At 32.0% G+C, this 17,798-nt stretch overlaps 1 protein-coding gene across 12 annotated transcripts in view; it reads right to left on the bottom strand.

Annotated features, from left to right (window-relative positions):
• Positions 1-17,798, bottom strand: part of LOC106459222 (serine/arginine repetitive matrix protein 4-like) — a 132,965-nt gene that overhangs the window by 45,800 nt on the left and 69,367 nt on the right. For all 12 annotated transcript variants that reach the window (XM_022385675.1, XM_022385669.1, XM_022385673.1 and 9 more), the window contains one exon: positions 2,575-2,719. In XM_022385675.1, coding sequence (XP_022241383.1) covers positions 2,575-2,719 — 145 coding nt within the window. The remainder of the gene's footprint in view (positions 1-2,574; positions 2,720-17,798) is intronic.

Raw genomic sequence — 17,798 nt, forward strand, 5'->3', positions numbered from 1 at the left:
AAGTCCCCAAAAGAGAAAGAACCTTGTGTGCAGTAGGAGAAGGAGAGGATTGAGCCTTGAGAATTAATAGCTCCATCATCCACAAATGAAGTGGAGAAGGCTGGGCCCAGCTGAGAGAGGATTTGAAAAACACTCCCAAGTGGATAAGGTATTATGTCAGAAGAAGAAAAGGTTTCTCCAACTTGAAAAGCCAACCCACCCTAACCAACACTTGAATAAGCAACTGGGTGTGCTCGTTAGATTTCTGATGGGATAGAGCTAATAGCAGCCAGTTGTCCATGTAATGGTCGAACCACAGACTGTGAGAATGCATAAATGGAGCAAAGACCCTGAACACCCAACAGAAAATGTAGCATGCAGATGCCAGACTAAATAGAAAAGCGTGGAATTGATAAACTCGACCCTTGTGGACAAAATAAAGATAACATATGAATGTTGGGGAAATAGAGATCTGAAGGTATGCATCTGCAATGTCCACCTTCATCATACAAAGACTCAAGATAAATGCCCACCTGAATGTGAGGAAGGACTCCACGGTGAAAAGATTAATGTTGATAAAATGGTTGACATGTAAAAGATCAATGACAGGACACCAGTCCCCAGTCTTCTTGGAACAAACAACCTGGAACAGAATCCTGGAGAAGGATGACTGACAGGTTCTATAGCATCCATGAGAAGACAAGTCTGAAACACTACAGAGAAATGCTGGCAAGAAATAGGATCCTCAGGAGGGGGTAAGGGATGGAGTTGATAAATTTAAAGGAAAAACCTTCTGACAACACCTGAAGCACCCAAGGATCTGAGGTGAAATTGTTCCCTAGATGCACAAACTTGGCCAACCATGCTCCAACCTTGCTAGAACCTACAGGATACTCACTTGGTGGTGGGGGGCCTGGCATGTCCCTATCCAGGAGATCCCAATAACAAAGGATCGATGTTTTATAGGAAAGGGCTGAGAAGGACAAGTGTGCCAATGTGGAATACACAAGGGAGCAAGTATCCTTTGACAAGATGGATGGAAAAGAAGTATCTCAGGAGGGTGGAGAGGGACAAACATAAGTGAGAAAATTGGGTTTGGGTAAATCTCACAGCAGTATCAGGGTCAGAACTTCACACCTAGATCAAATACTCTAAGGTTTGAGAGTTGAGAAACAGAAAATCCGAATGATGGTATGCCAAAGCATAATTATCCATGCTGATCCCAGAATGTAACTTTGCCACAAACTGGTCAGCATGGATCCCAATATGTGGAGAAGAAGGGAAAACCAGGTACTCAGAGGAAGGGACAGAATTTAAAATGGAAGGAGAGGTGTCATATGACACAGAAGGTAATATACCTGTGACACCATATTCAGAAAGGCTGAAAATTATCTGGAGACATCCACACAGGGAAGACAGGATTACACAGTAAAGGTAGGAGGTGGAAAGAGCCTATCCAAATCGTCATCTTTTTGTCCAGGTTCACCAAGAAAAGGAATATCTGGTCTGGGATCAGGAGGCACCACAGGCCACATAATGAATTCCAATTCACAACATACTAAAACCAAGATCTCCTCAGCCAAAAGTGTGTAGCCTGAAGCCTAAGAAACAGCAGGTTGAGTGGCAGTAGTAGTCTTAACTACTGTGGTATTAGTAGTGATTTGAAGTTCAAAATTCATAATTCAACAGAGAGTGGATAACAAAATTAACAACCAACAGTAACTCAAATTTAACTGTAAAAAAAGCAATATAAAAAACAATTAAGTTGTTGAAGAAATTGAAAAAGCAAAAATCTAAGTCAAACACAAGCAAAATTTGAACACGTCTTCACACAAACAGATCTGAACACATACTGAAATAAAGATTAAGAATGCCCAGCTTACTTCTTTCAAATAATTCTTTCCTTCATTAATATTTGAGTAATTTAAAAAACAATATCAAAACCTAAAACATACCAATTAACTACCTTTCAATTTCACAGAAACTAAATTAAAATATTGTTCTAAAATAAATTAACTATCATGATAGAATTAATTACTCAATTAGGAAACCACCACTATTTTTACCTTTACATTTAATTTTAACAATCTCACTTTCTGGACTGAAATGAAACAACTATATTCAGTTTGTCAATCATATCACGCAAAAGAAAGAGCAGATAGTTTTGTTACCATCTCACTTAAAATATTTAAGAATTCATTGGATTGAAGCAAGCTTGAATAAATGAATAATTTGTGTAAACTAAAGATAAATACGATTATCAAACATACTCATAATATATAGACTATGATAATCACTAACTTGTTACACCTTGAAACACACATTTCACCATTCTGTGCTTTAGAAAAGTCATGCACTGAAAACGTTTTTAACTTTGTTACCAGCAATTATAAACTACTTGCCTCTAGAGATCTACTCTGAACAAAACCACTCAAGAAGTATTGAACTGATATACAACAAAATTTTATAAAAGTTTTATTAACATTTAAAAATATTTTGTTCAAAGGACATGTAAAAACACTTTTTTTATTGCATACACAGAACCTTAAACTTTTGCCAGTCACTTAGATATTCTATTAATTTACAAAAACCTACATTTGAATTTTCTTGCTCTTTTCTGTGGGGTTTGCCTTCTTTTACTAGTTTTTTCACATTTTTTTTCTTTTTTTTATCATGACCACTAGCTCCTTTCTTCACATGTTTACTATGCTTCTGCTTGTGTCGTTTGCTTCCAGAGTCACTAGTTAGAACAAGAAAATACAATGGCAGAAAATAAGTCTAAGATTGCTATATGAATATCAGTAAATAACTGAGATTAAATTTTAAGATATTTCCCTTGAAGTTTAAAACTATATCAAAGAATTTTGTTAGAAGACCAAAACAAAATTAAAAATATGCTACAAACTATTACCAGCCTAACTGTATATGACTAAGAATTAATGTGTCAAATTGTAACTACAGTTTCAAAACACATCTTAGATAATTAATGATTCAGAACAGCTTTAAATCCTTAAAAGATGAACAAAATCACAATAAACTTAAGATTAAAAATAAATAACTTACAAACACTTCAACTATAATTTCAATTCTAATAAATCATACAAGTATATATAGTGGTATGAATAAGACAGACCAATGTTCTCTCAAAACATGTAGTATGTTCCACCATCAATAAAACTCTTCCTTATGCTTATAAATCAGTGTTTGCCCACCTTTTATTATATTAGCATAATATGCTTACTTACTCATGTATGTGTATATATATATATATATATATATAGATAGTGGTGTAAAAACTTATTAGAACATCCCATTACTCCTGCAATTTTGATTTTTTGTGCCTGTGCAAGACAGCCATTGTAGTATAAAATGTTGGAAAAGGAATCAAAATAAGCAAATTATTGATTTTCTCATTTAATTGATTTAAAACTTTAAGAGAAAAGCAACACATAGCCACAAATGAAAAGATGCAGTAGGTATTTTTAAAAGTTGTTCAATATGTCTAATTTATAAACAAAGCAGTGCAACATTGTCACATGCAAGACTGCCATTAGTTTCTGTACCAATAGTTACTAACAAAACTTTGAGATTTTCAAATTCTGAGTTTATCTTTCAGGTACATGGAGGTATATAAGAGGTGATTTGTTTTTTCAAAAACATTGTCCCACACAGCTGATGTAGTGGGGTGTTGCCAATAAAATGACAAAAAAAGAGACAATCAATAACCTTTGACAGAGTCACGATCAAATCTCTACATGATGCTGGTTAGAGTCTAAGAAGAATTGCAAAAGACTTTGGCTGTTCATCAAGTACTGTGAAGTATATGTTACACAGATACAAGGAAACCTAGTACTGTCATGTCAGACAAGGCGAGGATGGAGAAAAAGCTTACTGAAAGAGATATTAGATACATTAAAATAAATTATCTGAAAAACTGTGAGAAACTACAAAAAAATCTTGGTGATGACATTAAGACATGCACAGATAAAATAGCAAAAAGTACAGCCTTAAGAATGCTGTAGAAAAGTAGTGTTTAGAGAAGAGTAGTAAAAAAGCCCTTAGTGCAAAAAGTGGATATAGCAAAGAGACTAGCTTTTGAAAAAGATCATGTATCCTGGTCTTTGGAATAGTGGCACAAGGTACTTTGGACAGATGAGTCTAAACTTGAGCAGTTTGGTTCCAATTGGTGTCTGTATGTTTGCCGAAGAGTTAATGACAGGTTGGAGAAGAAATGTCTTGTGCCAACAGTTGAGCATACAGGAGGACCTGTGATTGTTTGGAGTGTAATATCTGCAAATGATGTTGATCATCTTCAAAAAATTGATGGAATAACAGATCAGTTTAAATACTGCAGTTTATTACTGTACCATGTTATACCATCTTGAAAGAAGTTAATTGTGCAAAATTCTATATCTCAATAAGATACTACCAGTAAATGTCATGCTTGTTTGGCAAAGAAAGAAAGCCCTTTGGAAATGTATTCAAGAAAAAGGGAATCAAATTACACAAACTATTTTACTTTGAGAGAATACATGGACACAATACCACAATGATACCAAACTGTTATTGATGTCAAATGTGGTCACACTAAATAGTAACATTAAATACACTTAAAGACATTATTTCTAAGATTAATTTGCAATAATTACAGGTTATGTTCTGTGGAAAATCAACAAATATATATTTTATGTGTAAAGCTCATAAAAGGACAAATGAAGAGGCCTTCTAATAATTTTCAACACAACTGTATATATAAAACATAATCTAACTTTTTCATTAATTAATATTTATTTCACACATAAATTCAATTTTTAATAATCTATCGATAAAGATTTTTATAAATTCTATAAATAATTATTAGAGTACAAATGTAACTATTAAAGGTTTGGTTTGAATTTTGTGCAAAGCTACATGAAGGATATCTGCACTTGCCATCTCTAATTTTGCAGTGATAGACTAGAGGGAAGGCAGCTACTCAATACCATCCACTGCCAACTCTTGGACTACTCTTTTACCAACAAACAGTGGGATTGACTGTCACATTATAATGCCCCCACAGCTGAAAGGGCAATCATGTTCAGTGATGGGGATTCAAACCTGTGACCCTCAGATTGCAACTTAAGCACCCTAACAACCAGGCTATATCAGGCCTAAATATTAAAGGATATTTAATATTTGAGTCAGAAGAAAAAATAATCTTATAATAACATGTTGAAATACATCTATGGAAAAGTTTGTAATTTCACACAAAAAAACAACAACAAAAAAACCTTCACATACATTTATATGAGTTTTTATTATGATTTCATGACAGATATATTGCTACTTCATACAAAACTGTGGCATATGCAAGATGCAACTTTTTAAGTTGGGAATTATAAATAAATGATTGAAATGTGATAAACAATCCAATACAGAATAAACTTCATGTATATCACAATAAGTTACACTATTGTGACATATAATAAAAAAAAATAATAATGTTTGAAGTAATTTTAAAAATATTTCATTACTTAGAATAAAAACATTTGTGTATAAAATCAGAAAAACTACAACTTAGATTTTATTATTATATCTAAAAATCTTTAAGTAGTAACAACAGTGGAAAGGTACAATAAACACTTTGAAGAAACTAAATGTCATGTTTTTATGGGTGTGGAATCTTAACAGTAGATGTTTATGACTGTTGGTGATAAATTTCAACAATAAATGGACAGCACACAATCCACTTGTTTTAAAATAATATATTCAAAACAAGTAACATGTATGTACAAAACTTCTTTACACTATTGGTTATCACAGTTGTATCCAGGCCTTTAAATAATTGTCTCTTTTTCATCAAAGTCCACACCAGAGGCTTCCATTACTTTAGAATACCCTTTGACAAGATAAATTATTCTCCTCTATCTCTGCTATTACAATATAAGCTGTGAAACTCACTTTAAAAATTGCTGTCATGGCTAAACTAACAATCATGCAGTCTAACTTCACATTTACTTTCACTAAGTTAACTTACTTGCTCTCTGTATCTGCACATATTTATAACATGCAAGAGAAAAATCTAGAAATATTTAGTCCTCTAGTAACAACAATATGACACATAATGAGAAAAACTTAGAAGTTTCAAGTAAGATGACATCAACAATATTACAAAAGTCTGGTACAACAATTAAACTACATACACAACAAACAATTCGTACAGGCTTACGTAACAAAACCTGTCCTAACTATCACTTTTAAAATAATTAATTTTTAACACTCTTGTTATGAAAAATAAATAATCATTAAATATTAAATCACTAAATATACTAAATAATAACTCTTAAACTGAACAGTTTTGTATAATCTAACACTAAAAAGAAGATATGATTAACAATTATGGCCTAAAAGTTGCACATTTGAATGCTTATTATTTTTATTTTAAATTGTTGGTTACTTCTTTCCTTTTATGTATTCAAATATTTTCTGTAAATGCATATATATATGATCAGATATTCACTGATTATGCTTTTAGAGTTTTACTTAGATGAAACATCACAATATATAAAAAAAAATCTCTAAAAACATAAAAAATAATATCTGATCATATATATAAATGCATTTACAGAAAATAACTGAATATGGAAAAATAAGTAATCAAAAGTCCAAAATGAAAGTAATGAATAAATATTTATTTTATGGGTGAAGTATAGTGACTCATTGGTGAGGGATACCCCAGTTATGGTAACCATGAAGGTTGGCCCAGATTACCTCAACATTTCATGGCTAACAGGGTTCTGGTGAAGCTGTGACAGGCACAGCAAGTTGAAAGTGGGTTTCTGAATGCTCAGAGTAAACGAAAAGATGTAAATGGAATACAGAATGGAAATATTATAATGACAAATTCAGACATTGATTAAAGTGACAACTTGGAGTATCTGATGGGTTGAACAATAGAGAGAAAGAGCTTGTTGAAACAATGCAGAAATACAAAACCAAGCTGCTAGGAATATCAAAGATAAGAAAGAAGATATCAGGCAGTAAGAGGATACATGGAGATTACACTCTTATGTAAGCTGAAGTTGACCAAGAGAACATATTAACCCTTTAACTGTGGCTGGGACGTATATTTCCCAGTGCACTGGGAAAAGCACATCCTAGCCACAGCAAAAGGAATGTACTTACACCAGCACTAATAAATCAATGCTAGCCACGGACCGTCAATAAGAGAACTGAACAAAGAATAACATCGTTTCAAATGAGATGACTCCATAAGCCTGTCAATAAGACAAGATTAGATGAAGTAAGAAATGAAATAATCAGACAACAGCTTCGAGTGAGTCTGTCAAATTCAAAGGCCCTCCTCCCTGCAGCTTTCTATAATCCATCTAGTGTACAAGGACAATGGTTCAGAGCACCCATTTTAACAGTTCAATTGCACAGAAATTTTTAAATGCTGCACCTGGTGACTTGATGGGTATGTCTTAATAAGGTATAGCACAAATAACCATTTCAATCTCCATCTGGTTGAGGTATGTCTCTAGGTCTAGATCCTTTTTGATTATGTTATGCACTGTTGTCTGGAGGACATGTGGATGGCTTCTGCGACTGAACTCTGTGTTGGGGGATTCTCAACTGCTACAAGTATTTTTCTGGATGGTCATGGTTCCCCAGATTGATTCATATATATTCTCTTGTTTTCTACTACTATTATGTGTAAGATATATCCCCCCTTTTGGAAATTCTAAATCCCCAGTCTAAACATATCTTTCTGATCTTATGTATGCATATTTTGCATCAGAAAGGGCTGTTATATATCCTTCGAAAAAGTGATCAATTTTTGATGGTTTCACACTATATATGAAATGCCAAACAATGAAAAATATGTAGTTCAGATACATTCCCTTACACTGCAACTTTATAGCAGCCATGGTTGTGTTGTGACTTTCTGATCTGCACATTCAAAAACATTTTAATATAATTTATTCTTTCATGTATAAAGAGATTATGTTTGTGTTATTTTGTTCAATCTGATTTAAATGTGACATTCTACTTTGATTATTAATGCATGGTTTAGTTGGAAGTTATGATTAAGTTCTGGTCATTTCACTTAGCAGTTTCTTGACTCCCCATTTTTTTAAACACAGTCAGAGCTTACAATTCCTCTTCTTTTGAGTGTTACCTTTTGTTGTGTGTGTGCACTATTTCTATACCTCTCCAACTTTATTTTATATTACAAGTTACAGTTTAAATGCCAAAAGCCAGAAAAATGTTAAATCAAAATGCCTAAAAGTTGTTATAAACACAAATTAATCACAGATTTTTTTTCCAGATTCCTCTTGATTTATACATTGCAGCTCTATATCAAAGATGTATAGAAAATGCCATTTCAGATCTATCTTTTGACTCCCACAAGTTACCCTCCAGGTGGCTCAGCTGTAAGTTTTAAGACTTGCAATATTAAAAACTGGGTTTCAATACCTGTGATGGGCATACCATAAACAACCCATTGCATAGCTTTTTGCTTCCCATTGTGTAGCTTTATGCTTAACAACAAACAAACAAATCCACAAGTTACTGCTCAATAAGTTTTTTGTTCAATACCTGAACTCATTAGTTGGGCTAGACAATGCCAGACAAAATACCCTATAAAACACTATTTATATATATACATTATCAGGCCCGTACACAGAATGTTTGAAAGAGTGGTTCTAATTTATGAGATCAAAAGCTAACACATATTGTGTGAAGCATATTGTGGTCTGGAGGTAAGCAACTATTTCAAGTTAGAAAATGTTAATGCTTCATCAGAAAAATGTAGATTATGTAGAAAGCATTAAATACCATAAGCAGCTGCATTAAAATTATATAAGCATAATTTTTTACATCACAAAAATAGGGGTTTCGACAAACCCCCTCTGCATATATGCACGATTATAATACCTTACAAGCTATAGTTTAAACATCAAAAGCTGACAAAGTATTAGAAAACTAATAGGTCTAAAAATTATCATAAAAACAAGTTAACTGCAGATTTTTTCTTTCCACAACATTCCACTTAATTTGTCTATTGTGGCTCAAAATCAGAGGTGTATGTAAAAAGAATTATATTTCGGATTTCTCTTGTCTTCCATAAGACACTGTCCAATACAATTTTCATTAATTTCCAGAACTCATTAGTTAGACTGGTCTATGAGAGACAAAAGATCCTAGAAAATGTTATTCATATATTTTATACTAGTTTGATTTAGTTTGTTTTCAGTATTTTATTGAAAGGGTGTTTAGTTTGACATGGGGTGGTGCAAAAGGGGCAATTTGTCCCAGGCCTCACAAATAAGATAGTCTGCAAACTGTATTTCTACAGTTGTTTGATTACAGTTGATGTTGAAATAAAGGTCCCCAATATGGAATTCTGCCCCAAGCCTCCAGGCTGAGATAAAAATTGCACTTCTGAATTAAAAGACTTATGGATAAGAAACTTTTAGTCATTCTTCCAAACAATAAAAATAACAAAACAAACAACTTCAGAATTGAAATTTACTGCATATAAGTTTTATTTCTTTAAGGTTATACAAGAAATGGAAATAAAATTGCATATTTTATTTTGGTTTGATTGTTTGTTTTAGTACAAAGCTACGTAACAGGCTGTTTACATTCTGTCCACCATGGATAATTGAATCATGGATTTTAGCACTTTAAGTCTAGAAAATTATCACTAACCCACTGGAAGACTGCATATTTTGATTTGTGGTGGACTTAAGCATGTTTCTTATAAAACATCAGTGTTTTTGAAATTCAATAATTTTTTCTGAGCATAATACATCATTCATAGCCTCTAGGAAGAAAAACAAAATAGTTATGAATAAAACAGCTCTTGTACCTTCAATACAAGTGTAGCTTTATTGATTTTAGCCAATTCACTGTTTCTCAACCTCAGTTTCATGGTGATATAATTGCCTTTATCTGGCCGAAAATATTATTAAAAGTGAGGGTACAAAACTGGTAAAACAATGCATTCTAATCTTTATAAGTGGATACATAAGAAGAGTATATCAAGTATCGTAGTACTTAATAATAGGGATCGTGATGAAACAAAATGACAGCCATAAAAATCGCCCTTTTAAAACCACATTTAAAATAACTGAATATTAACAATGACTAATTCACAGTATTGGTTGTGCAAAAACTAAAGCTTATTGTACTTATAAAGCTGCCTCAATCTATATATATATATATATACATGTTTATGAAGTGAATACAAAATTTCACCATTTCAATGAATTTTCATCTAAGTAAATAAGTAAGTGACTTTTCCAGACAAATGTATGTATATATATATATATATATATATATATGGATGGTGTGCTACTTTGGGTATATAATTAGATTTGAGGATAGAGATCCTAATGAGTAATAAAATCTAATTGGGTATACACGAAGTCCATGCTTGGTATTGCTGGTGCACAAAAATATAGCTAATAAAAAAAAAACAATTACAATAAAAAAACTTTTCATTTTATGAAGACAAATAGTGATTAATGTATACGTAGCCTAGTCAGCTATAGTAATATAGAAAGTTTTAATGCTACAAAAAGTATTGAAAGAAAAAAGTCAAAAACTACAAAACTGAGTTACTTAAAATTTACCCTTACTTTGGCAAATCACTGTAATTATGTTAGTCTGAGCCAAAGTAGAGATAATTTTTTTTTAAATTTGTAATTCAATTTTTGTTGTTTTGACTTTTTTGTTTCAATACTTTTTGTAACATTAAAACTTTCCATATTACTATAACTAGCTAGGTTAAATATATATTAATCACTACTTGTCTTCATAACATTTAAAGATTTTTTATTATAATTGTTTAATTAAATATACTGATGGCCAAGTTGATTTTTAGTTTAGCTCTAAGTGCATAGCTTACTCTACACATGTAATGACAGCTATTCTTCTGTTATTTTCAAGTGTAATTTGGTTTCCAGTTTAGTGGAAACTCATATATAGATTATAACAAAGTGATAGAAGCATAATTTGGTGAAATGTTGCTAGAAAAAAAATTATATTTTGTTTATCATTTTATGTATTATTTGAATCATGATGTAGCAGTAGAACAAAAAAATAAATGTTTTTCAAGGAACAAGATGAGAAGGCTTAATTAAACCATTTTGTACTTAACTGTACCAAAAATTGTTTCATCAATAATGTCACTGTTTGATAGGCTGTTTACATTACCCCAATCTTAAAAAGTTTGGTTCCCAAACATTTTTTTGTTCTCAGACCACCTGATTTATTTTTGTTGGGAGGGACTAAACATACCACAAAAAAAGTCAACTTGGCTTTAATCTTAGTAAGGTAAATGGTTATTTTCATTATGAATCTATGTGTGGTATTTTTTTAATCAAATCATACAAAGATTAAATTTACGGCCTTATGAAATAAAAACATTATAGGAAAGTTTTAAAATAACATAGAAAGACGTAAAAATCAGTACTCAAAATATACATCAAAAGTAAGCATTTTTTTAACTGTTTTGTAAAGAAAAACCAATCTAATGAAATATCTTATAATTTTCAAAGCTACAAATTTCTATAAAAACCACATATACAAATAAAAATATGATATTTTAATTGCAAAAGCTACATAATCTGTATAAGGTTCATCTTCAAACTATTTTATTCAGTAGTTTGTTTTTGCAATGCAATAAAACAAACCATACATCAGGTGTCTTGAATTGATGCACCCAAGCAGTTTAGAGTTAACTGAAATTTAAACTGGTTTGAGGACAAGCTTAATTAAAGGAACAGAGGGATGTAGTATTCATATACTACATACCTTTATCTACAAAGGTTGTGAATTTTCTAGATTCTGAATTGGAGTATCATAAACCTAGCTGGGTTGATGTTAAATTTAGTCTAGGTGTAGCTTTTTACAGTCTGATTGGTCAATGAACTTATCTACTGTTCCATGGGGTAGTTGCATTGTTTCCTATACAACCCTGAGTATTGAGGACCTTGCAATTCTCACATGTACAACAGATATTTACATAGTGTGGTGCCCTTTTTTTGACTTGTCAGCTACAGATAGAATCTGTATTGTAAATGCACTTTTACATTAGATTTGTTCCAATTTTTGAGAGAGATAGTACTTGCTGTGAAGTCTCAAAATTGTTTCCAAAATCATTCATTGATCACATGAGGTATATTCACTTAACCCTTTCTGGTTTATACTTTCAAAATTTCATATAATTATATTTAATAAGTTTACAATAAGTTTATGCTGTATAATTTAAAAAATTTTTGTTTACAATTTCAGAAATGAACATAACACAAAATAAACCATAAAAAATTTCCAGGTCTGTGGTTTGTTCCTAAGTCTTCTAAACTTCCTACTACATTTTTTGTTGTTCTTTGCACATACTAGGTCTTGTCACTTTCCACAAACAATGAATTACTTCTCACATGCACCACTTTACTCGCTCTACACTGACACAAATAGCTTATAATCTGTTCTATGCAATAGTAGTTAAGCTTTGCTTGTAGCTATTTTGAAAGTTGAGTTTCATTAGTAGTTGTTCAATCACCTTTTCTGAGGTCATAAAAGGGTTGGAATTGAGAGGCTGTACTAATTAAATTCAGAGAGAGAGAGAGAATTAAAATTATGCAAGAAGAAAAATGTTGATAATTATATTTTCCAGAGATGATAGGTTTTATAGTAAATATAAACCTATCCTTTGGGATAGGCAGAAAAATTCTAAAAAAAGTATATATTGTTTACTGTAACAAATTTGTTATGTATTATTTTAATATGTAACGTTGTTTAGATTAAGTTTGTGTTTAAAAATATGCATAGGTTATAGTGTTAGATATGTATTGTGTGTAACAAATTTGTTATATATTTATTTTAATGTCAATGTTTGTTTGGATTGAGTTTATATTTAAAAATGTGCCTAGCTTACAGAGTTGGATACGTATTGTGAAACTCACACCAATTCTCCAAAGTAGTAGAATATTTGTGAACGTAAGAATCAACAATATACCCACTACTTTAATCGGTTAAATATAGCTCAGTATTGTTGTCTGCCAAAAAGAAACCCTATCAGTCGTCCGCTATAAACAGTGTACTAAAAACACCAAAAGCTTTTATTACACTCATCAATCGAAAAATTAAGACATTTGACCAGGAACAGTTATAAATTTCTAACATCAGTGGATTCTCATCGGACATTAGTATCTTTCCGAAAATATTACTGGGTTTTCATCTGACATTAGTAGTTTTATGAAAAACATTATCTTACTTCAATGGACCAACAATTCGGTGGTGACCAATGAGACAAAGCTAGCTAGCTTCCCGGGCAATCGTATGTACATCGACTTGAAGTTACCTCCCTAGATATCAAGGGAATTCCAATCTAGAAGGAAAATTTGTATATTGTTTGTAAGTTAGTGAAATTTTTGTTTATAAAACTTTGTTTGTAGTAACTATTCATAATAATTGTTGTTGTAAACTGTACTGTGGTGTATATATTAAAATGTATTTGTGTATCAATCCTGTTGGCAAATATTGTGAATTAACTAAAATATCAGCATATATCTAGATACTAAATCCAGAATGATTTAACTGTTAAATTTAAACTATTTAACTCGGCTTCAAACAATTTCAAATTCTCAATACGTAACATTTACATGCAAAATTCCTTGGAGATGCACAGAAGTGTAATTTTTAAAATAATTTTCTTTTTTTTTGTGAATTATATTGAGTGAATGTTACAAAATGCCAAAATATCAATTCTAAAATATTTTTGAGAAAAAACTGTTGAAACAGAGTTAGAATTATTATTTTTACTTACATTTTGAAATTTGATATGCAGTTGTATACTACATATATAAAAGGTGCCCACCAGCCCAGAAAGAATTAACCATTAAATAGAATTTACTATACTTCTCTAACTTTATCATAATGCAATACTTGTCCATCAGCCTTTAATCACCAGTGCTTCATCAGTTAGTCTTTATTTATTGCTTTAAATTACACTGAATTTTGTCTCTTTCATTCCACCACTATAAATCCTGTTCTTTTAACTAGGTCTTCAAATCTCTAGTTGTTAGAGAGGGCAGGTAACTGTGTGTTAGGTATAACCTGGAAACTATGTCATGTACATTTTTAATGTTCCTAAAATATGTAGTTCCTAACTAAAATAGTCATAAAAAATAACTTCAAGAATTTTTATCTCATTCACTTAAAGTTTAGGAAATATAAAGATATTTATAATAATCTCAAGAAATGAAGTTACTGTCTAAAATCAAAAATATCTTATTTAAATAAATTTCTACAGTTTGGTTTCTAATTAAATTAACATGCAAATGAAAACAAGCTAAACAGTTGCTAAAATAGTATTTTTTATCTTGACATTATTCTTATAAGTGAATCTAACTATTACTGTAATAAGACAAACAGTAAAGCCACAAAAAGTTAAGAGTTTTCAGTATAATAGTAAATAATACAACAAAAACTAGCATCTGTAGGATTTACAGCTACACAATATATTATACTGAAAAATTCAGAGTACTGGTATGTCCAGAACAAATAATAAACCATAGATGACCAATGAAGAAAGAATAGAAACATGAATAAAGTGAAAAGACAAGAATTAAAAATGTTCCTAACTTTTGGAAAAGCTTGATCAAAGAATACTCTGTGATTAAACAAGATTTTTATGTGAAAATTGTTTTCATGAACAAGTAAGTCCATTTCTAACAAAAAATGTACAAATGCTATATTAAAACTGGAAACTGATAATAACTACTTTATTAATATTTTGATGTAGTATGCTCTCTTGTTTTCTCTTTAAAGAGTTATGGAGCAAAATCATTGTAACAGCTTTAAGTACAAATGGACTTTCTTTATATTGTGCAAAATATATAACTTAATGCAAACATTAGTATCATAAACAAACACCACAATAATCCATCCAGAACAGAGTATGTTAGCAGATAAGACTGCTGTGACATACTATAGTAGAATATATTTGCTATATGCAATCAAATGCATACATTGCACTCACCTCTGTACTGACAGAAAATTCAACATCTGTACATAAGCCAATGTAAAGGATGTCTAATTAATGTTACTACTCATAATAACACACTCAATCATTGAAAACTTTACAAATTTCTGTTAAGTATCAAAAATGTTTTCAAAAAGTAATAAAACATTAAATCATTATACCAAATTTAAATAGAAACTAAAGAAAAAAATATAATGACTTTGAGCTGCAATACTGATCTGGAAAAACATAACCAAAAAACACTATATGCACAAATTAACTATGTTGGAAAAAATACTGAATTGATTAAAATAAGTTACAATCACACAGAAGCAAAAAATAAAGAAAAACATTTACAAAATAAAACCATCATAATATATAAAAAAAGAAATATTATATGCAGTGATGAATGTTTCATAATTTCCATTTTAAACCATAAGCTTTAGAACCTTTCTACATAGATATTGTGAGACAGCAAATTCTACTTCTATTTTGTTATGGCTTTGTTTAGCATTCATTTAGTATTCCTTCTATTGTTTAGTTCAACTATAAATTTTTTAGTTACATTGAAGCACTAATTCACGTTCTATCTAGCGGACATTGATTTTGAGTATGTATGTATTAAGAAACTGAGACAAGTTTCCCCTAGTGGTGACGTACAGATATTAATGTTGTGAGAGATTATGTTGATTTAAGGTAACAGCTACTTAAATGGGATGTAAGTTAACATCTTCTTACACTGAAAATATATTTCCAATATGTACTTACCTTATTTCACACAAAGCTATCTTGATATTCTTTCTGTTCAAAAAATTTTCATGCTCAGTACACCAATTTTGTGGCACTATTGAACATGTACATATCATGTAACTACTCTCCACCAATAGAACTGCACAATCTATATTGGTGTGGCTAGTTCCCTCTGCTATTCCTGCTGAATTCTTACTTTCTAGAATTGATAGGATCTAAAAGAATAATGCCTGCAGTGGGGAGGAAGGGAGGTAAGCATGTGAGAGGAGGTAATTAACTATCTGAAATACATTTTCAGTGTAAGAAAATGTAAACTTCCGATATGGTCTTACCTCCTCTTACACAAAACTAGAATCCCATAGAGCAAAGGTGGAGTGGCCAGTCTAGGCACACAACACTGAAACCAAGCAGAAAGCAACAACCCAGAATGAACAAGTGTGCTCCAAGGTGAACCGAAGCACACATAGGGCACCGCACTACTTCTGGAACAAGTATGCCCTTCACCCCCGGAAGAAGGAAATAAAGCTAATACAAGTGGAAAAAAAGAATGTGCACAAGTGTAATTCATTCTGAGACATGTAATCCATAGTAAAAACCACCTGACTTAGCTACGTATTGTTGCGTCAGCGAGGTCACGTGACTAGTGTCACGCCACTTCTTTCTCGAACCTTCGGAGATTACTAGATTGAGGGTAGTCTGGTATATATATATATATATAAGAGGGTGACAACGTGACGGAACAGTGTGTGTAGACAGTGAGTAATTGATCTGCAGTCAGAGAGAGACGTTTTGTTGAAGTTGAGCACGTTCGTTCGTTATAGCGTTTGTTTTAGCCCGAATGTTGAAATCAAATGTAACGTGAAGTTATATTCAGAAAGAATAAACCAGTTTTATTAAGTAAGGATTTGTGTCGCTAAAGTTTCGTCGGAATGAAGTTACGGAAAGTTAATTAACAAACGGAGACGTAACAAACTGGTGTCAGAGAGTGGGATAAAAAAAAATGTAAACGAGAAGCGGCAAATCAAACTACAGCCTAGCAGACTTAATGGCAGCAATACAAGAACAGCAAAAGAAACAAGAAGAACGAGAAGAGAAATTACAACAGTTGTTAGAGGAAAAAGAAAAGAAACAAGAAGAACGAGAGGAGAAATTACAACAGTTGTTAGAGGAAAAAGAAAAGAAACAAGAAGAACAAGAAGAGAAATTACAACAGTTGTTAGAGGAAAAAGAAAAGAAACAAGAAGAGAGACAACAGCAGTTGCATGAAAACCTGCAACAGTGGCAGCTCGAACAACAAAATAAACAAGAGAGATTACAACAGCTATTGAAAGAGAAAGAAAATAAACAAGAAGAGAGACTACAACAGTGGCAACTGGAACAAGAAAAGAAACAAGAAGTACAAACGGAAAACATTAGTAAATTTAAAAGCAAATTAGATACGTTAAAGAACGATTTATTGTCTTTTACACAAGGAGGATACATTAACCAGTGTCAAAGAAGATAATTTGGGGTAGGATAAAAGAACATCCTCATGGAAGCCCAATGCTTGTGGAAGCAATGGAAGACCCATCCAGGCCAGCGGATTTGAAGATTGGAAGGTCACTTGTAGCAGGTCGACAAGTAGTACCTGTAACAGTGGCCAATTTCTCTAAATGTGAGCAGACACTTAAGGAAGGGGCAGTGTTGGGCGTGTGCCAGGAGGAAGAGCCAGTCAATGTTAAAGCAAGGAATATAGCTGTAAAGAATGGGACATACACTTCCAGAATATTTGACTGACCTCTATAAGAAGAGCATAGTCCATTTGTCATCATCACAGGCTCTTCAGGTAAAAGAACTTTTGGCAAATTATGCTGACGTCTTTTCGAAAGGAGATCATGACCTCGGATGCACGAACCTGGAAGAGCACAGAATAAACACAGGCAATCACCGTCCAATAAAGATCCCTTCAAGGAGAATAGCTCCAGCAAAGCGACAAGAGATAGAGAAGGACATGGACGGTCTAATTAAGGAAGGGATAGTTGAAAAATCAGATAGTCCTTGATAAGCTCCT

The sequence above is a fragment of the Limulus polyphemus genome, unplaced genomic scaffold, assembly GCF_000517525.1.
Source record: "Limulus polyphemus unplaced genomic scaffold, Limulus_polyphemus-2.1.2 Scaffold578, whole genome shotgun sequence".
Classification (NCBI taxonomy): domain Eukaryota; kingdom Metazoa; phylum Arthropoda; class Merostomata; order Xiphosura; family Limulidae; genus Limulus; species Limulus polyphemus.